The 21,608-nt window shown below is 45.2% G+C and overlaps 2 protein-coding genes across 4 annotated transcripts in view; one reads left to right on the forward strand and one right to left on the reverse strand.

Annotated features, from left to right (window-relative positions):
- The window catches only part of Cirsr (corepressor of RBPJ and splicing regulator), a 32,088-nt gene extending 20,848 nt beyond the window's left edge, over positions 1-11,240 (forward strand). For all 3 annotated transcript variants that reach the window (XM_090342612.1, XM_090342613.1, XM_090342614.1), the window contains 3 exons: positions 5,705-5,811; positions 7,173-7,258; positions 9,364-11,240. In XM_090342612.1, the coding sequence (XP_090198738.1) occupies positions 5,705-5,811; positions 7,173-7,258; positions 9,364-9,898 (728 nt within the window). In that variant the 3' untranslated portion in view covers positions 9,899-11,240. The remainder of the gene's footprint in view (positions 1-5,704; positions 5,812-7,172; positions 7,259-9,363) is intronic.
- A 542-nt stretch (positions 11,241-11,782) lies between these two features.
- Sp9 (Sp9 transcription factor) lies at positions 11,783-20,975 on the reverse strand. Its single transcript, XM_090343082.1, has 2 exons — positions 18,970-20,975; positions 11,783-11,926 (listed from the first exon to the last, which is right to left on the reverse strand). Exon 1 carries the CDS (start codon positions 20,973-20,975, stop codon positions 19,566-19,568), a length of 1,410 nt encoding a protein of 469 aa, XP_090199208.1. The 3' UTR covers positions 11,783-11,926; positions 18,970-19,565.
- Positions 20,976-21,608: the final 633 nt, after the last annotated feature.

Below are 21,608 nucleotides of genomic sequence, written 5' to 3' on the forward strand. Positions count from 1 at the left end.
ATATATGGGACCAACAACTCAAACCTGGGTCTTCGTGCATGCTAGGCAAGCACTCTATCACTAGGTCAAACTCCTGGCCCCCAGCTTATTTCTTGATATAGGGACTCACTAACTCTTTTTACCCAGGCTATCCTTGAGTTCCTTGGGTTCTGTAATCCTACCTGTCTGCCGAGTAGTAGGAAGTATCCTTTTTTATTTTATGGCATGAATAACTTACTAGTGAATTTAACTTGAAGGAAAAAAAAACAGGTTATACTTTCATGGAAATGATTATCTTATTAATGACTATATTTAGAGACTTGTTTTCTTGACTTAGGGTATAAATATTAAACCCAGGGTCTCATGAATGGTTCTGTTAATAAACTGTACCATCGGGCAAAGGGATACTTTTGGGTTGGTTTCGTGTGGCTGGGGATTTAGTGGAGGATCTTAGACATTTTAGACTAAGCTGCATCCTTGCTTGGGAGGAGTGGAGTGGTCATTTTAAAATATATACTTTAGGGGCCGGGAGTTTGGCCTAGTGGTTGAGTGCTTGCCTAGCATGCACGAAGACCCGTGTTCGATTCCTCGGTACCACATACATAGAAAAAAGCCAGAAGTGGTGCTGAGGCTCAAGTGGTAGAGCTCTAGCCTTGAGGAAAGTCCAAGGACAGTGCTCAGGCCCTGAGCTCAAGCCCAGGACTGGCAAAAAAAAAAAAAATATATATATATATATATATATATATATATACTTTAAACTTTTAGCTGCTATTACTATGACTGCAATAAATACATGATGAAAGAGCTTACAAGAACATAACAAGTGGATGTTTCAGCCTTTTTTCCTTAGTTTGAAATGTTTGAAGCGGTCATTTTTTTTTTTTTTTTTTGAGTCTACACTTTTAGGGACTTACATATGCTCCTTCAAGTATGTAGTATGTATAAAGTGCCAAAATGATATAAGAATAAGCTTTTAGATCTAACTACCAATTTACACATGCTACGAGGGCATATTAAATGGCATTACTGTCCAGAATGTGGGGAGTTTACAAAACAAATTACCCAGATTCTTCACCAAATGAATAACGACCAAAGGCAAGGGACAGTATTTTAGATGAAAGAGACTTAGATCTGTAAACCAAATACATTGTATGGGAATCATTTGAATCTAAACTATAAAGAAGATACTTTTTATGCAGTTGGAAAAGTTTAAATGTCAATAGTAGATGATATTTTTAAATTATCCTTACAGATAAGTACAAGAAAAGTATTGCAATTTTAAGTAGTCCTTATTTATCAGTGATTTAGGCTAAAGTGATATCTGAGATCCTATTTAAAATAGACTTCCAAAATTAGAAGTAGTAGATAAAATGAGAATGGTAAAGTATTCTTAATTATTAAAGCTGTGTGATTTATACATGTTTGAAATATTCCATAGCATAAAAAAAATAAAACACACATGAGCTGAAGGGGAAAAAAAAACTCAGCAATGAGGAAAATACTCAGTGATAGAGTATATGCCTAACATATATGATGCCTTAAGTTTGGTCTCAGCAGCACAAATATAAACAAGCAAAAGTATATTCATATTAGGAATAGCAGGATTGTTCCTTTTTTTAAGCATCCTAGAAATTAAGTAATGCGTTGTGTTTGGAGAAAAGAGGAAAGGACAATTCTAATGTAGCCTTACCTAACCACAGCTTACTGCCCCCTCTTCTCTCACATAATACTATAAAATTGTAGACAATACTATTTCCTTTGAACCAGCATTCAAGGAGCTGAGGCAGGAAGACCATAATTTCAAGGCTAGTCTGGGCTATATAGCAAGACTGGGTAAAAATTAATAATAAAATAAAATATGTAAAGGCTGCGTACTAACTCAGTGGTCAATCTCTTGGCTAGCTAGCAAGCCCTGGATTCTACTACTAGCACTGCTTCCTTTGAAGAAAATTATGAATGCGTTTACCCAGCAGATGATACCACATTAGTAAGTTGCACTTGGCTTGGATTGCTGTCCTCCAGTTGTGGAGTCAGTTCCATGACCTTTCCTTATAACCAGAACAGGTATATTAATGTATCCTCTGATAAAATCCCTGTTTAACTGTGGAACACTTTCAATTGTGCTGCTTTTGTTTAGTTCTATAATTGCTGCTAGTGAGTAGAGCAAGCCCTTTACAGTTTTGTATAGCATAATTCACTTTCTAAAAACTCTTCTCTTTCCTGACATACTACTAAATGGGATTTTTCTTGGGAGAAAGTAGTCTGTGCCTAATTAATATTTAGAACTGAACACTATAGTCACAATCAATATTTGGACACATCCATGTATCGCAGAAAGAAAAGTTTGCAAAGTAGAGGAATGTTGAGTGTTCCTTCAGTGGGCCTGCTTTTCCACAATCTTGTTTCTCATGCTGTGCATACCTAACTCAATTCACTTAAAGTATCTAAAAAGGAGCTCTCTCAATTCTACATTTTCAAACAAACCCCCCTTCCCCTTTTTTTGGTAGTCAGACTTGAACTCTGGGCCTGGGTGCTGTCACTGAGCTCTTCCGTTCAAGGCTAGCACTCTACCACATCAGCCACACCACTTCCCAATTTTTCTGTATATGTGGTACCAAAGAATGGAACCCAGGGCTTTGTGCTAGGCATACACAAACTAGGCCAAACTCCAAGCCAAAGGCGCTTTTTTTTGGGGGGGAGGGGTGTCATGGGGCTTGAACTCTGGGCCGGGGTACTGTCCCTGAGCTCTTCAGCTCAAGGCTACCAGCCTGAGAGCCACAGCCGTACTCCAGGTTGTCTAGTGGTTAGTTGGAAATAAGAGTCTCACGTTCTTTAGTGCCCAGGCTGGCCTTGAACCATGATCCTCAGATCTCGGCTTCCTGAGTACCTATGATTACAGCTGTAAGCCACCGAGCCTGGCTAAGGCACTTTATTTTTTTTAAATCACTAGATTAGCACGATATAGTAGAAAAGTACAATATTCTGTATTGGAGAAGTGGAAGGGAATTAAAAATTTTAGTGTACCTGCTAAGGTAGGTTTGAAGAAATTAACACAACTGCTTTGCCACATCAGAAAACTTTTATGAAGAAGACAGAAACACAGATAAGTTTCCACCCTGTATTTCTTAAATTTGCTTGTTTAAATAAGTGAAACGTTAATCTATTAATACAACATTATGTTGAAGGCTATATCTTGACCATCCAGATAGTCATGAAGGTTATATACCTACTGGGAAAAATGATAACTGTTGATTTATAGGGGTTTTTTTTTTGGAGTATTGTTTTAGGCACTTACTAAAGTTTTGCTTTTTGGACAAGCTCACTATGTAACCTAGGACAACCTTGAATTTTCAATCCTGCTATCTCAGCCTCCCTCAGAGATTACAGGCTGATAGTACAGGCATGAGCTATCATGCCTAGCATTTGTTGAGTCTTACAGTGTGATGTTTACATGCTATATAATTATATAATGTTCAGTGGGCATTTAGAGACCTGTAAATGTTAGAAGAGTGTGTTTATTTTATGTTCTGTATACTGTCACACAGATTTTATACAGAGATCATTTTCTTTTTTTAATATAATCTTAGTTATTATTAAGGTGTTATACAGAGGGATTATTGTTTCATAGTTATATCTTTTTGGATAATGTCATCCTTTCCTTTGCTAAAAACTTACTTTATAGGACAGTTTATTAAATTTAACATCTTGTGAAGGAAACTAATAAAATTAATGGTAACCTCTTATCTTTTTGGCCCTTTACTAAAGAAGTGGGGTTTTTTTCCCTCTGAATTCTTGGCATGTTTCCTTTCTGAATTCATTTGACGTCTAATAAAGTGGTTGAAAAGGAAATGTTATAATTCCAAAGGTGTATTTTCTACTTTACAAAACTATGTTCCTAGCCAGTCGCGGTGGCTCATGCCTGTAATCCTAGCTGAGGTCTGAGGATCAAGGTTCAAAACTATCCCAGGTACAAAAGGACCCGAGACTCTTATCTCCAGTTACCTCCAGAAAATGGGAAATGGGGCTTGGCTCCAGGGTAGGGCAATAACTTTGAGCTGAAGAGCTCAGGGACAGCACCCAAGCCTAGTTCAAGCCCCATGACCCACAAAAGCAAAACAAAACAAAACAAAAAAAAAGCTATGTTCCTATATGTGAAATTTGAACAACCACCAAAACGAATTCTGTTGTTCATTCAAAGCTATAATTACATGAACACTTTTATGCCACTTAGAGGCCACTAATCTTAATATTTAAAATTCAAATATTATTTAAAAATTTATCAATATCATCAACAGTGAAACTGAGTAATTAAACGACCATTGAATTAAGTCCATAGGAGACTGGGAGCATGGCCTAGCATGCATGAAGCCCTGGGTTCAATTCCTCAGTACTACATACACAAAAAAGGCCAGAAGTGGTGCTTGGACTCAAGTGGTAGACCATTAACCTTGAGAAAGCTCAAAGACTGTGCCTAAGCCCTGAGCCCTGAGTTCAAGCCCTAGGACTGGCAAATAATAATAATAATAATAAGCCCATAGGAATTGAGTATTACTTTGCCATAGTTCAATAATAGGCAGTTTTCCCTCTGTCTTCCTTTCTACACTGGAGCAATACTCAATTGTCCTTGGTAATATTAAGAGAATGATGCAGCCTAAAGAGTACAGTAAAGTATTGACCTATACCTAAACTTTTCCCACCAAAAAAAATTTTTTTAACAGAATTTCCATTGACAAATGACTGGGTTGAATGAAGAACATTTTTGACTTTCCATGATAACCTGTAAGTGACATATAGATAAGTGACAGATAACGCAGGAAAAAAAAGTATTTAATCAATAAACTATGAAGTCCTTGTTGATAGTAACTCTGTTATTCCTATTTTCTATTACAGATATGTTGCCCAAGATAGTTAGTGTAGATAAATAAGGTAAAAAGTCTAGAGATGCCTTGAGAGGCTGCCAGTTAATGTACTACCTACAGGGAACATAAGATGAAGTGGGAATAGATTAAGAGGAAAATCTCACTCATATAAGCCTATGTTTGAGGAAAGTTGCATACTTTTACATTTTAAAAGCATTTGTTAGTCCACTTATGAAAACAAAAACTTTTTAAAATTGAAAATATTGCAAAAGTGGAAAACAGAAGCTTATGAAAAATAATACATACCTAACCTAAAACATAGCCAACCTAAAATTGCTTGTTACCAACCCCCAAGTACTTACTAAAAATTTGAAAATCTAGGTGTATATAAATGAGATTAACTAAAGTGCTTGTTAGTCACTCAGAGAATATATGCACATGTATGCAAGTGGTTGATATTATCAAGAGTGAGGCAATACTTTCAGTATTGGTATTTGAGGAAAAGATTAAGTGATTCCTGCTGAAAGAATAACTAGTAAAAGTTTAATTGTACTTTTTTATCATTTTCTGTTTATTTTTATACAAAAACTTCTAACCAGACAACATCTAAATGTTATCTTTTTCTGTATGACAAAGTTACATAAGAGACTCCCCTTGCACGTAAAGAAAAATGCAATTATTTTCTATTCTGAATCTCCACACTGCTGTTTTAGAAAATCATATCTGATTATTTGCTCAGCAGAAGATTATTGAGTTGATTTAGCTGTGATTTTACTTAACAAAGCTTCAACTGCATTCCTACTGTGGAGTCCGAGAAAGGTAGAGAGATATAAATGATACATTCAAACTGTGCTTTTTGTGAACAGGGCCATCGATGCACCCCTCCGAGCTAATAGCTGAGATGAGAAACAGTGGGTTTGCACTGAAAAGAAATGTACTGGGGAGAAACTTGACCGCAAATGATCCATCACAGGTAATGATCTTTTTATCAGTAAGCCGAAAATGTCTATAAATCTAAATGTGATTGCTTGTGAATTGCTACTTAATGCTTTCCAATATGCATATATCCATAGGAAAGTAAGATAGAGCAAAGAAAATGCTCAAAATGTATTTTGATTTTTGCCTTTTTATTATTTTAACCTAAATGAGAAATTGTTTATAAACCTATGTTTCAGTAAGTGAAATGCCTCTTTCAGGTTTATATGAATAATATATCTGAATGAACTGGTGATAAGATTGTTGGAGTTGGATTTTTATTTTCTTCCTTTTTTCTAACTCACCCCTTGCTGACATTAAATCAAACTAATAGAAAAAAATTATTTTAAAACAAACCCCTGAAAATTGTGAAAAATTAATTAAACTTCATAAAATTTAGAAAATGGCTGGATTTAAATTATAGCTATTGAAATTATACAGGCTAGAAATTAGGATTTTTTTTTTTTTTTTGCCAGTCCTGGCACTTAAACTCAGAACCTGGGCACTGTTTTTAAGCCTTCTCAAGGCTAGTGCTCTACCACTTGAGCCACAGCACCACCAGCTTTTTCTGTTTATTTGGTACCATGGAATTAAACCCAGGGCTTTGTACATGCTAGTCAAGCACTCTACCACTAGGCCATGCTCTCAACTTCCTGGATCTTTGTTTAATTTCATGTTTGATAACAAAGAGTTTTGGAGTCTGGGTTTTAGGTTTTATTCAGTGGTGGTCTGGGGTATAATCCAGGTTAGGCAAGTACTCTACCACTAAACTATGTTCCTACCCCCATATGATCTTCATTTTATATTAAAAGTATTTAGACAGAAGCCTGGCACGGTGACTCATGCCTGTAATCCTAGCTACTCTGGAGGCTGAGATCTGATGATCACAGTTCAAGGCTTGCCTGGACCCTAAAGACCAGAGACTCTTATCTCCAGTTAACTACTAGAAAAGCAGGAATGGCACAGTGGCTCCCAGAGTAGGGCAGTAGCCACGCCCAGGCCCAAGGGTAGGACTGTAGCCTTGAGCTGAAGTGCTCAGGGACAGGGCCCAAAGCTGGGGGGGGGGGGGGAAGTATTTAAACAAGCAGATGTAAGAAATATAGAGTGGAAGCTTATCTGTGTTTCTCTGTCTTCATAAAAGTTTTCTGATGTGGGCAAAGCAGTTGTGTTAATTTCTTCAAACCTACCTTAGCAGGTAGACTAAAATTTTTAATTCCCTTCCATTTCTCCAATACAGAATATTGTACTTATCTACTATATCATGCTAATCTATAAAACGTCTTGTTTACAAATGTAAACCCTTCCTATCTCAGAACTGTTTGTTCTAAAATCTAGTCATTGAATGTCTTTGTTATTCAGGAATATGTTGCAAGTGAAGGTGAAGAAGATCCAGAAGTGGAATTCTTAAAGTCACTAACAACTAAACAAAAACAGAAACTTCTCAGGTAATCTTTTTTTTTTGCCCAGTAGTGGGGCTTGAACTCAGGGCCTGAGCACTGTCCTTGGGCTTTACTCAAGGGTAGCACTCTTCCCCTTGAGCCACAGCACTACTTCCAGCTTTTTCTATGTATGTGGTACCAAAGAATCGAACCAGCTCTTTGTGCATGCTAGGCAAGCACTCTTAACCACTACACCAAACTCCCGGTCCTATTCTCAGGTTATCTTAAAAGAATATCTTTAGTGGATTTATTTTTTCCTGTGTTTCTCCTTGGTATCATATTCTTGAGAGCTCATGAAGATGCTTGAACCATCCATCGCTTTTATTGACTAAATCTTCAACTGGAGTGATTCATCGTGTTCTTTCTTTTCAGTAATATGAAAGTGACTAGAACAGTGGTACTTTTCAGAACATACCACTTAACAGTAGGCTTGTTTGTCTTTTTCAAAGAATATATCTTTGTACAGTTTGTTTTTAGAAAATATTTTGGCTATGTATGTTTTCACAGTTTATAAAATTATGTGAGAAATGCTAAAATATAATCTTTAAGGTAAATATGACATTTGTTAAAAAATACCTCCGGATTAAAGAAATATCTGTCAAGTCCAATAGAGGGAGCTCATGAGATTTTCGTTACCATCACCTGTACCAGATGAACAAGATCCTCCTCTGAGACTATGAAGCAGTCTAGAAATTCAGGATGCTTTAATAATTGCTCTATTAATGTATAAAACTATTTTTTAGAAACTAGTCTTCTATTATGTTGTCTTAACAAAAAAGATACCAAAAAGTGTATTCTTGGGGTCCAGGAGTTTGGCCTAGTGGTAGAGTGCTTACCTAGCATGCACAAAGATCCGAGTTCGATTCCTTGGTACCACATATGTAGAAAAAAAGCCAGAAGTGGTGCTGTGGCACAAGTGGCAAAGGGCTAGCCTTGAAAAAAAAAGTGTATTATACAGCATTTCTGGAGAATATTAAATTTTGACTAATATGTTTATATTTAAAATAGTAATGGGGCCGGGAGTTTGGCCTAGTAGTAGAATGCCTGCCTAGCATGCACAAAGACCGGGTTCGATTCCTCGGTACCACATACATAAGAAAAAGCCGAAAGTGGTGCTGAGGCTCAAGTGGTAGAGCTCTAGCCTTGAGAAATCCCAAGGACAGAGTTCAGTCCCTGAGCTCAAGCCCAGGACTGCAAAAAAATAAAAAAATAAAATAAAATAGTACATCCACATAATTAGTTTTTACCTGTTTATAGTTATGCATTTGAGTTTGCAGTGTTTCACACTGTTCATGAGCTTTAAATCAGAAGGACCATTTACTTACAGTATTGATTCAAGTATAGTTAGAAAGTAGGCTTCTCTCGTTTTCCGTGTGTGTGTGTGTGTGTGTGTGTGTGTGTGTGTGTGTGTGAGAGAGAGAGAGAAAGAGAGAGTGAGTGTGGGGCTTGAACTTAGAACCTGTGCTCAGTCCCTGAGCTCTTTTGCTCAAGGCTAGTCCCCTACCACTTTGAGCCACAGTGCTACTTCCAGTTTTCTGATGGTTAGAAATAGTCTCACAGACTGTCCTGCTAGGCTGGCTTTGAACCTTAGTCCTCAGATCTTAGCCTTCTGAGTGGCTAGGATTTATTACAAGTGTGAGCCACCAGCATCCAGTGCATGTATTACTTACTTTCCTTAAATTATGCCTTGAATAACTTAAAAGGAAAAAAAGTATATCATCCAATAAAGTAATTAACATGTTGAAATATGAACACTATTTTAGTAGTTTCTAAAAAATATGTTGTCACCGAGTGTGATGGCTCACGCCTATAATCCTAGGTACTCAGGAGGCTGAGATCTAAGGATCCAGGTTCAAAGCCAGCCCAGGCACTAAAAAGTCCATAAGACTTTTATCTCCAATTAACCATCAGAAAACCAGAAGTGGAACTGTGGCTCACGGGGTAGGGCAGTCGGTAGCTTTGAGCTGAAGAGCTCAGGGCCAACGCCCAGGCCCAGTCTCACAACCAATAATAAATAAATAAATAAATAAATATGTTGTCTATTGATTAGTCATTTTATGACTGTCAATAATAGGACTGTTTTTCAGTTTACTATTTTTCTTCAATTTCAGGAAATTGGATAGGCTTGAAAAGAAAAAGAAGAAGAAGAAGAAGGATAAAAAAAAGAAGTTACATAAGAGCAGAAGCAAGCATAAAAAACATAAAAACAAAGTTGCCTCCTCCTCCTCTTCCTCTTCTTCTACTGAGACTTCTGAAAGCAGCAGTGAGAGTGACAGCAAAGAAAAGCAAATAGAAAAGAAGAAAAAAAAGAAAATCAAGTGCACAGGAAATAGTACCAATGACTCTGAAGAAGACAAATATAAGAAGAGAAAACTTTCTGAAGAACTTTCTAGCAGTCATAACAAAGAAAGGAGCAAAGAAAAACCTAGGTTTTTAAAACAAGAGAGTTCTGGGGAGAATAGCAAATGGAGCCGTTATGATTCTGATAAAAAGTACAGAAGCCTTCATCACAGTCCAGAGAAGAGAGGATCTGAAAGAAATGGGGGGAGCATCAGAAGCCACAGCAGGGATGAGAGGAGATGGAGGAGGAGCCGTAGCAGAAGTCCTGGTGGTTGTAAGGAGAGGGAGGCAAGGAACCAGCGATAGCCAAGTCCCAGTAAAGAGCAGAAGAAAGCAATGGCACAGATTTGTGTAGAACACACAGAGAGCACGCTGAAGTGATGCAGACAGTAAAGAGACGTATAACAATTTCCTGAGAATAAAGACAGCTCTGCTTTCTTGTTAAATATCTGCAGCAAGAGCTGAAGTATGGGGCTATTTGTTATTTTTTAAAAAAGCTCTTTTATCAGTGCAAACTGTCATTTCAAGTACAAAAATTATATGAGTACCATTAAGAATGAATTTTGCAAATATTTATAGCAGTCTGTGGGCTTTAGAAATATTTTCTGTTGATAACTGTTTTTTGTGACGTCTATGTATTTTTTTAACCCCAAATAACTCTGTGACATTTTCTTTGTTCAAAAACATCATTAAAAGAGTGACTGCAGATTGAACAGTTAAAACTTTTCTTCTTTATTATCAGTTTATGTTTATTACTTCTAAGATTTAAATTTGCTGGGAGCAAAGTATAGTAGTTGAAATTTGGTGTGAATTAAACAATGAGCATGAATTGATATATTTTGAAGCCTTTTAAACTCAGGTGTCTTATTCCACTGAATTAGCTATTTACTATTGAATGATCTGCTTGTTTTCTGTACTACCATACAAAAACTGTTCTGGAGATCAGCTTTCTGTCTTGGGTCTCCCTAGACTAAAATAGAGGTTCCTCCTGGAAACTAGGGAAAATTTTACTTGCCTATTCCAGCTTCTAGATAATGCCCACAGTCATTGGCTCTTAGTTCCTTGTCTCCATTTGATTGGAAACTAACAAAAAGAAGTCAGTTTTTCACTTTTAGCCATGCTGATACTGATTCTGCATTCCTCTCCTACTTGTTCCTATTAAGATAATCTCCCTATTATAAGGTCAACTGATAAGCAACTTTACTTGTCCTTTTTCATGAAATGTATTCACAGGTTCCAGGGCTTGAAGATTTATACATCTTTGAGGGTCTATTTTTCTATCTTCCATGCATCTTTTCTGCTGCTATAAGATTTTATTTTTTTTAAAGATTAATCATCTATAGATGACAGAAATGAAATACAAATGACATTTTGTGAATATATGAAGCATATTTAAAATTCAGCTGCAGATTTTCCCATGTATTGCCAAGGATATACTGAAGGAAAACTATAGGAACAAAAGGATACAAATGGAAAGTAACATGCAATTTTACAATCACTTCACATGGTATTTTTATTAGGGTTCTTTTAAAAATGTTATTTAGTAGGCAACTATTGATCGATGGCTTTTGATAGTTGGTAGTCTCTTGAATTCTGTAAGATAGTAAATAAGTGCAACATTTAAATAAAGCCACTCCATGTTGTCTAATCTTTGTTTTGTCTCTGTATGCATAAAACAATTATACAATAATTTTGAAGAAGCTAAGTTAAAGGTATAAACAGTTCTTGATTTTATAGACTTAAGAGGAAGAGTGGGAGAACTTGAATTCCTTCTACAGTATTCTTTAATAACTTAGTGTGCACTGCAAAGATCCTGTTCCATTCTGTTTCTTTAAAAAAAAAAAAGCATGCATTTGCAATTGATAAAGACTGCTAATTTACACCTTGAGTTCATCAGTGTTGCAGTGATTATTTTCTACCTTCCACCTTTTTAGACTTTATAATTTTTGTAATGTCAAAACCTATGCAATACTTAACTGCCTTAAAAAGGGTTTCTGAACCAATGTAGTGTTCATGAAGGGAAATGTTGAAATATATCCTGTAATTAAGAATGTATTAAATATATTATTTCTTATACGTCAATTTGACTTTCATAGATGTGTGGTCTGCTTTTAAAAATAGCCATATATTTGTGTCTTTTTTTATCTTAAGATTGAAAAACAATGCTTTAATATCCTTAGTTACCTAATTCTGAGGGAACAGATCCCATGTAGTTACAGAGGATAGCCATTTGCAGTTCAGCTTTCAGCCTTGGTCACCAGTGTTAAGCCCAGGTAGACTTTGCAAACTTAGAAATGGATGGGAGACATTTTCTCACACCGTCACAATAAACAGCTGTAAAAAAAAAAAAGCTTACTAAATTATAGCATGATGCTGGGGGAAGGGTGATAATTAGAAGTTTTTTTAATAGATTTTAGGCATCTAATTCTACTTTCACAGTTAAAATGCAACCTAGAAAACAAAGGTGAATCTTGTAATAAAAAGGAAGACTAGTTGCATATGTGGATTCACCTTAATTAGGAAAAGCCAAAGAAGATCGGAGTTAAACAGATTTAGAAACCGAAACTAGTTGACAAAGACATCTTTTTAGAAATCCAGTATGGTGAAATTCCTTTAAGGAAAGCTGACATATCTTAACTGTCCAAAGGTTTTGAGTACACACCTCCATCCTGTTCCCCCTAACCGAACATTTAACACAACACTGGCAAATTAATTCCTGTAGGAGGTGCTGTCGATTTACAAATGGCCAGGAAAATTCAGATAGCTACGTTAGGACTGGCTTGTCTGGGTACATCCACAGTTGATCTGTTTCTTTTCTTTTCTTTCTCTCTCTTCCTTTTTCTTTCCTCCGCTCTCTTTTTCCATGCTAAAAAGGCAGAGGTTGCTGTAGCAAGCGGCAGGCCCTTTTATCCATGGCCTTGAATCTTAGGTCTGCAATCTGAAGGGAGAGTTTTATCTGGAAGGTTCCAAGAGATCTTTCGTGCTAGTTTCTTCAGGGGACTGCTGTGGTGGGGGGGAGACGGAGCAGGCCCCGCTATGGGCGCCGGCGTTTCTCCGCTGAAATCGCGGAACGCGGCGCGTGCGTTCGCCTCGAGGCCCGTGCAGTTTTCCTCTTCTCGCCTAAACAGGGCCCCAGCGGCGCGCTGGTGCTGGTCCCCCCGCCAGGCCCCTCCACACCTGAGCTCCAGACCGGGAAGAAAGCGGCGGCCTTAGCTCCGCAGCTGAAGGGTATTCCACAAATCTCCATTGTATTTTCAGGAAAGTAACCTTTGTTAGTTTGCCCCACGGCAGCGAAGCTGCGGAGCGTTTTCAGATCAAAAAGGAAGTTAGGGGTGGGGGTGGAGACTGGGGAACCCGGGGGCAGGTGAGAGCCCCCCCTCTGCCACCTTCCTCTTCCCCAAGAACCTGCTCAACCGCTTTCCCCTCCCCTCCCTCTACGCTCGGGGCCCCAGAGCCCCCTGGAGACAGCGGGGACAAAACTGCTGCTGGAAATGGGAAGGCACAGCAGCCGCGCTGCCCGGGAGCCGCCTGTGCCCCACTTACAGACGCGGAGAATCCCTGGCCCTGTAGCCCAGAGGACGTCCCGAGGGGAGTGGGCAGACAATGGAGCTCAAGCTAGTAGGGGGGTTCAGTCCCGTGCCAGCCAGACCCCGGCAGCCCAGGACTTCTCCCTAAACCAGGGTCGGAGAGGGGCCCCCTTCCACCTCCCAGGCTGTGCCACCCTGCGCTCTGGAGCCCGCCCTCTTTGGCATTAGCTGGCAACCTTCGGGGAGCACTGGAAAACGGAATGGCAGGGCTGGGAACGAGGGGGCCCGGCCCTCCCAGCGGGTGTGCCCGCGTCTCCGCGAGGCCGGCTCCTCCGCCCGGCGGCGCCGGGAAGCGCCCAGCTTAGCTGTCAGCCCGGGTCCCGGGGCTCGGGGCGGCCCAAACCCAGGCAGAAAATCCGAGGCCACTCGGCGAGGCCCTCGCCCGCCGCCCGCCGGAGGTCGGAGGAAACTCGCAGGCGGCGGCTGCGCGGGCGAGCCCACGTCTCTGCTCCCTCGGGCTCCACAGGTGAAGAAGGGCGGTTCACCCAGCCAGCGCGAGCCGCTCCTTCCGGGGGGGGGGACGGAGAGTGAAGGCCGCCCCTCGCCCGCCGTCCCCCAGTGGAAACAGTCCGGGAACTCGCGCCCACCGCGTCTCATTTGTTATTCCAAACGAATCGCCCTGAAATACCTGCAAAAGCTTGGCAGCATCCCCTGATTGAATCTCCAAACCAGGGTCACGAGGCGGAAAACTCTTAGGTGCACAGCTTTCTGGGGTCCCTTAGAACCACAGATTTGTCCCCACGGACATTCTGAGAGCGCCCTAACTAGAATGGCAAGCGCCCCATATGTATTTATATCAATAATATATGGGAGAGGCATGTCTGTATGTATTTACCTCATACATATTTCTACAAACTCCAGCGTCTGGAAAGGGTGGGGGGTAAATAACGCTGAACGGTTAAAATTGTGGAGAAGGGATAATAACTGATTACTAATTTGAAAGTAAATAAACAGGTGACTTTTTCAGATCAGATTCCTCCTTGGATCGTTACAATAAATATCTCTGAAGGAAGCTCTCTATTTATGTTGTCATTGATTAATTCTTCACTACCTCATTTGATTTCGATTTAGAACGATTTGATTCTAATTTAATTAGCATGTAATTTGGATGTACATAATTACTGTAATTATGACATTCAGGTAAGGCAGCTTTAGGCTGAAAGGCAATTTCAAATTTTCTAGCAACCTACTTTGTACTGGGAAATGGACAAGGACTTTGCGCCCTGCTATCCAAGTAGTAATTAGCACATCTTTGAAATAGGCACTGCGGCGGGATTTGTGTTAAAACAGCAAATACAAACCCAGCCGAGTCCCTGCTGCAAAGGTGCTGCGAGTTCTGGGAAACGCACTGCTCTTCCCCGGCGGGAGTTCGGGGAGCCCCGCTCCCGGGCGCCTCGGCCCGGCTCTCCACCGAGGCGGGCGAGGGCGCCTCCGTCGCCTAGGGCGGCGGGGTTGGAAAGTGTTGCTTTTAAAATTAAAATACAATAACTGCGGCGAGGGGGAGGGGAGGAAATCAGTGCACCGCGGCTGGGGACGGCGACGGGGGTGGGGACGTAGACTAGGAAGAGGAGGGAAAGGGGCGGCGGGGGGAGGGCGAGGCACTGAGGAGAGAAAATTGGCCAACGCCCCCAACTGTTATCTGATTTTAGATTTGGGTTTCAAAGGAAAAGGCTTGGACAAAAGGGGTGGGCCTGCACCGGGAGAGTGTGCTCACCCTTCCGGAGGGCTCCGGGCGCTGCTCTCGCGGGGGGCGTGCTTACCCAGCCCGGCCTCCGCCTGCCCAGACGCCCCCCCGCGCGCGCGACTTGGCCCGAGGTGCCCACCCGGGCCAGCGAAGCAGAAGGCTGCTGCCGCCGTTTCCGGGTTCGAGCTGGTCAAAGGCCTGGGTCCCTGGCCTTCCCTTCCCCTCCAAGGGGGCCGGGGGACGTGGCGCGGCCTTGCTGGCCTGTGTTTCGGCCATCCCTAGCTAGTGCAAGTGGGCTTTCCCACCAGCCACAAGTCGCTCGGTCTGAAGTCACGGGCGCGGCGGGCGAACGGGCTGCTGTGCCCACAGCTAGGGCCACGCCGCCTCCGGCCGCCGGAGCTCAGCGTTCTCGTCCCTGAATCAGAAGACTGAAGTTGCCTTGGAAAGGATGCTAAATGCAACAATGCTAAGAACCAGAGCCAAGAGAGGCGTTATTCTGCTTGCATTTCTCCGTTAGCACACTCCAAGAACTTTCCCCATGCTTGGGAGTCACTGCTGAGCGGTCCCCTTTAGTAGCGAGGTCCGTGCCCCGCAAGAACCCCAAACCTCGCCTTTCTTTGCCTTGATTCACCGGGTCGCTACAGTTGGCGGCGAAAGCTGGTCCCCGCGCGCCGAGAGCCGAGTTCGCGGCGCCCGGCGCGGTCCTCTCGCTTCCGAGCTCTAGATGGCGCCCGCGAGCCGCCCTCGCCGCGCTCCTCTTAAGGGAATCAAGAGCTACTGTCAAACATAAAAGCAAATCAGAGTTTTCAGTTTTTTTTAATGTGTTAAGAATGTTATTCCTTAAGAAAATTTGTAGCTAAATTATTCTCACTTAAAATAAACACTTAGTATACCAATTACACAAATGGGCGGGATTTATGTGAGATTTACTTCATCTGCATTTTTGTAGTGGAAGAGAGCCTTGGTGAATACAGATAATAGATGCAAATAAGATTAGAGTTAAAATAAATAAAGTTTCCATCTGAATAAAAAGAAATTCAATTTTGCACGACTTGCAACGATTTGACGGAATGTCCAGACACGCTATTCAGGTGCACAATCTAATCTCGTCAAAATAATGTTTTCCCTCCTCGAGGAAAGAAAAAAAATATGTCTTTTCTCTCTTCCTCACCAGGTAGTATCCGGTTCACTCCAAGGGTGGGGAGGAAAGCGCCTGGGGAGAGGGGGCCGGGGGGAGAGCGGAGCCAGGAAAACTTGGTCTGGGTTCCTCCTTGGCCGGGGAAGCTGAGAACAGGGGAAGCCCCTGGAAACCCGCTGACTCGAAATCTCAGTTCCCTTCACCCCGGCTGCAGCGGGGCTCAGGGGCCCGAGCCGCAGCCCGCGGCTCCTCGCTGACCTCCGCCAGGCCCGGGCCCTCGTTCGCTGCAGGGGACCCTGTCAGGACCTCCGCCTCCCCCAGGCCCGGGGTTGGACCAGCCCTGGCCGCCGGCCCCCCCCCTCCCGAGATGGCCCTAGGGAGGCACCGCCCCACCTCCGCGGGGGACCCCGCTGGTGCCCCCGCTCTAGGGGCCGGCCGGCGGGTTCCTCCAGCCCGGGGAGTGCAGGGGTGGGAGGGGGTCCGGGGCGGTGGCGCAGGGGTCTGCGTTCCCAGGCGGCTTTCCCCCGCTCCCTCCCGGATCCGTGGCTCGCCCTCGGAGCGGCGGCTGGACGCTCGGACTGGGCGGCCGCCCGCGGCTCCTGGGAGCCGGCGTGATGGACACTGGCTGACCCGCGGGGCAGAGGCAGCGCGCACAGGCCTTGATCACTGGCCTGCGGAGGGGACCGCGTGGCCCGCGGGACCTGCAGGGCCAGGCCCTTTGATCTGCCTTTATTATCCACCAGAAACAAAGCAGCCAGGGCCCGGCGCCCGCGAGCCCTCATTCCACACCCTCACCTCCGAACCGCCAGCCTGCGGCCCCCAAAACGCACCCAGCGCCCTCCGCACCAGCCAAGCCGCTGGAGAGAACGCACCCTTCCAGCCCCCCCTCCCCCAGGTTCACACCCCAACTCAAAGGCGCTGGGAGGGGGCGCCCAGAGAGTGTCTGGTGGGGGTGTTTTGTGCCCGGAAATGGGGGAGGGGGAACGACCGAAGGACGGAGAAAGTGGAAGAAAAGGACGCGACGGTGGAGGCGCCCGGAGCGCCAGGAGCTGAGGGCAGAAGCCGCTGAACCCCCACGCTGCCCAACGCTCCGCTGGAGATCTTTCCTCGCTTCTTTGCTACTTGGCTTTTCAAAGCACAGTTTTGTTGACTGCTAATCGCAATAATGTATTCCATTCTAGCAGTCAAAACCGTCGTTCAAGTTTCCAAGAAGGACAGTAATCAAAAAATAAATCTGTTGGTGCTGACTTTGCCTGTATTTCCTAGTGTGTGGAAGCCTTTTAGAAATATTCCTATTCTCTAAATATGTACTTTATTTTCCAAATGAACATTTTTTTTCTCAAATTGCGAAATTGTCTCGTTTACCAATTTTCTTTTCGCCTCTCCTCCCTTTTTCCCCTTTTCAACTAGGGCTGTTAAGTTGGTGGTCAGAAGACAAAGAGAGTGAAAATAATTTTCATTTCAATAATTGCCTTCTGGTCAATTTAACTGTGCCTTATTTTGAAAGAGACTGTCTAAATGAGATTCCTGTCCCAAATGTGTTCCCAGGCCTGATCCCAGCCTTTAATTATTCCTGAGTTTTTTTTTCTTCAGAATAAGACGCCGCACTGAGTAATCACAAAGAAGTCAGAGAGCATCCTTGAACCTTTTCAGAAGCAGAGCCACTGATATTCAAATAACCTGCGAGGGCCATTTGACGGCGCGGGGACCCAGGCATTTCCAATTCACTATTTGCATAGATCAGCCCTCTTTGAAAAGGAAAGGAGCAGTTGTCTTCCATAACATTAAAAAGCCTAGTTATCAAATCAAGTGCTTAGTTTGGGGGCTTTTAAAACGTTTACATTTTATCTCAGGTTGCCCTTTACCGTTTGACATGCAAATTTGGTGCAGTTAATTTAGACAATTAAAAAGATCTTCAAGGGAGCTTTGTCACAGAGAATATTTGGAGTTTTCCCCGTGGACCAGCTGAGATAAAGTTGGCCAGAACAAATGATGTCTAGGAGATTAATTAGATATTTGATAAGACATGAATCCCTAATAAGGGAATACAAGGCACAGGGGGCTGCTGTGTGCTCTAAGTCAAAATTAATAACATTTAACAAGATTTTCATTTAGGCATGAAATGTCTTTTCCGGGGTATTGACTCTAGCGATTTATTCCCTTGAGACTCCCCCCCCCAACATAGGGTCTTGGGAGCTAAAAGACTACTTTTTTTTAAAAAGCGTTTTTCCCCTTTAACTGATTGCTTTAAAATCACTTCTTTAAAACAAACAAACCCAAGCAGAGTTTTCTAATCCCTAAGGGAGATATGGATACCTTCTTGGTTAAAGCTATGAAGGGCCTTTCCTTCTTTTAGGTGGTCCAAGATTTAAGACGTCACCTTTTGAGAGACCTCCCATTAAGTAATACAACTACACGTTCTTATAACCCGATTTAATTTACGTCGTTGATATACAAATAAATAATTTTGACTTCTCAAAATGTATATGTATTATGGCTTTTATAACCCACATAAACTTTACATTACCTATGACTAACATTAAGGAAATTGTTTCCCAATTCAAAAAAAAAATCGACCCCACATAAATGTTATCGAGGGGGAAACAGGATTTTTTTAAAGGGGGAGGGTGTATTGTTCAGCGTTCTTTAATAACACCAAAATGAAAATATGATGTCAAGATTTCTTCATACAGATAAACGCATTTAATTTCTTTAGATGACCTTAACTTACGTGTTTGAGTGAAATGATAACTCAACATCTTAAATATCTTTTACATATATACTGACTTTCACAAAGTGCATCAGAAAATAAAAAAAAAACTCCCTGAATTTCAGGAAATCACCAAAAACCTATTTGAATGAACATTTACAAGAAAATAAAAAGAGAACACAATCATTTGAACCCTATTTATACAGATGTCATGAAATACAGAGAAACTGTCGCTAGACTTCCAGTTTAATTTCTCACCTTAAGCCTTTTTTGATGTTTCCTTTTTTTTGTTTGTTTTTAGGGGGGGGAAAGTCTCATTGCAAGTAGATATCAAGCAGGACGTGGAGCATTTTATATATAATATAATCCACACAAAGGGTCTGTTTTCTAGGTCCCGTTCGTTTTCAACCGTTCTGGCAGTCCTCTGCTGGGTGGCTGGGTGGTGGAGGCTAGTTTTCGAGAAAAGGCCAGAGGACAGTGGAGGGGTGGGCGTGGGGGAGGGAGCGATTCCGTGTATTGCTCTTCGCTGGAGAAGTTTGTGCGAGTGGAGTGGACGTGCGCGCGTGAGTACTTGCGGTTGCGGCTCTCCGGGAGGAGCGGGGTGGGTGGGTGGCTGTGTGCGGTTCTGAAAGTGTCTGCCGCTCGGAGGACAGTTCGCTTTTGTTATTTCTGGACCACGCGTTCGATTCCCATCTGGGCGTAGACAACCCAGGGGAGCCCCAGGAGGCTGCACCTCGCGCCCGGATGGGGTGCGAGGAGCGGGGTGTGGGGGGGGGCGTCCCTAAGCTCCCCGCCCTCCGGCGGCTCCGCTCGCCCTTCGAACCTCTCGCTCGCTCGCGCCTCTCCTCCGGCCTCTAAGAGTCGTTGGGGCCACTCGCCGCCTCCTTGCCTCCCGCCGAGGCCGCCGCCGCCGCGGCCGCCGCCGCCGCGGCCGCCGCCGCCGCCGCGGCCGCCGCCCGGGCCGCGCTGACGCCGGAGTCGTGCAGGATGAGGTCGGGGGACTCGGAGCGGGGCGTCTCCAGGTTGCTGGCGTCCGTGTCGCTGTCGCTGCCCTTTTTGCCCCCGCCGCCCCCGTTGTGCGTCTTAATGTGTTTGCTCAGGTGGTCGCTGCGCATGAAGCGCTTGTTGCACACCGGACAGGCGAAGCGCTTCTCGCCCGTGTGAGTCCGCAGGTGCCGCTGCAGCTCGTCCGAGCGCGTGAAGCGCTTGCCGCAGAAGAGCCAGTTGCACACGAAGGGCCGCTCGCCCGTGTGCCAGCGCAGGTGCGCCTTCAGGTGCGACGTCTTGCCGTACACCTTGCCGCAGCCCGGGATGTGGCAGCTGTGCAGGCCCTTGCGCCGCAGGCTCGCCCCGGCCGGGCCCAGCCGCTCGGCCTCCTGGCAGTTGGGGCAGTCGCAGGTGGCGCGGCCCGAGTAGCGGCGGGCGGAGCGCGCCGAAGTCCCCCCGGCGGCGGCGGCCGCGGCGCCCGAGATCATGGCACTGGCGGCGGCGGCCGCCACCGCGGCGCTCGAGTCCGAGTAGGAGGGCAGCACGGGCTTGAAGCCGTCCTGGGCCAGCAGGTGCTGGCTGGTGGAGAGCAGGTGCGAGGCGGCGGCGGCCGACGAGCCCAGGCCGGTGGAGCTGAAGGCCGAGTGCGTGAGCGAGCTGAAGTCGGGGTTGTAGGTGCCCAGCTGCGAGTGCAGCGAGGCCTGGGGGGCGCCCGAGTGCAGCGAGCTCTGCAGCCCCCCGGCGGGGTTCTGCACCTCCAGCCACGAGCCGGGGCTGCTGTGCACGTCCCACCAAGACGACGCGGCGCCGTTGGTCACCTCGCCCGCCGCCAGCGTCGAGTGGAAGCCTGACTTGTACCACGATTCGTACGGGTGCGCCATGCCCACGCGCGGGTACAGGCCGTCGGCCGCCGTCGTGTGCACCTTGGAGATGAAGGCCGACTGGCCGCCCGCCTCCTGCGGGGACACCCCGGCCGCCGCCGCCGCGGCCGCCGCCGAGTTGGAGAAGAGGCCGCCGTAGTCGCTGCTGAAGGCGGACGACGTGGGCGACGTGGAGGCCAGGCAGAAGGCGCTGTTGGCGGCGCCCGAGCCGCCGGCCAGGCCCGCCGAGCCGCGGCCGCCCGTGGCCACCGCGAACCCCGAGAGGCTAGAGCCGAGGTTACAGCTGGACGAGGAGCGCTTCCAGGGGTGGAAGCCGCCCTTGGCGAAGGCGCTCGACTCCGGCAGCGTGGTCAGCGGGCTCGTGTTGCCGATCTTGTTGCAGGTCGCCGCCAGCATGGCCAACGGGGTGGTTCCGAAGCGCGGCTCTTCCTAAAGTTGGGGGGTGAGGGGGGAAGGGAGTAGGAGGGAGCAAGAAAGAGGAGGAGGGGGCAGGAGGAAGTGGGGGGGAGACATAAAGTGCACCCGTGAGCGGCCTCGGCCCCCAGCGCCTGGGCCCGGGGACCCGTGGCACCCCCGGCTCGCGCCTCCTCCCCAAGCGCCGCACCCAGCCGGGAGCAGCAACGACCGCCCGCGTGAAGGTCCCGGGCTCCGCAAAGTTGCTCCTCGGGGGGGGGGGGGGGCGGGTTACAAATCAAAGATGACTGCCTGGGCTTTCTCCACCGGAGTAGCTGCAACCCCAGCCTACAAGCGGACTCCTCTCCCAGAAGCCCCTAAGTCGCCCTTCCGGGTGAAGCGTGAAGATAAACAGACAACAAACACCGGGTGCGGGCGGAAGAAGCCCCAACAGCGACCTGGGGACCCTCAAAACTTGGAGCACCCTCGCTCCAAGGGGGGGTTACGACTTGACTGCTTTGAAATAGAAAACTGTGGTTTTTAATATTTGCACACAACACGCGCACACGCATCGATTACAGAAACAATCCGGGGATAAACGATCCAACAACGGTTTTCAAAGTCACGGATGAGCAG

This window comes from Megascapheus bottae, chromosome 12, assembly GCF_031878675.1.
Source record: "Megascapheus bottae isolate mThoBot1 chromosome 12, mThoBot2.hap1, whole genome shotgun sequence".
NCBI lineage: Eukaryota > Metazoa > Chordata > Mammalia > Rodentia > Geomyidae > Megascapheus > Megascapheus bottae.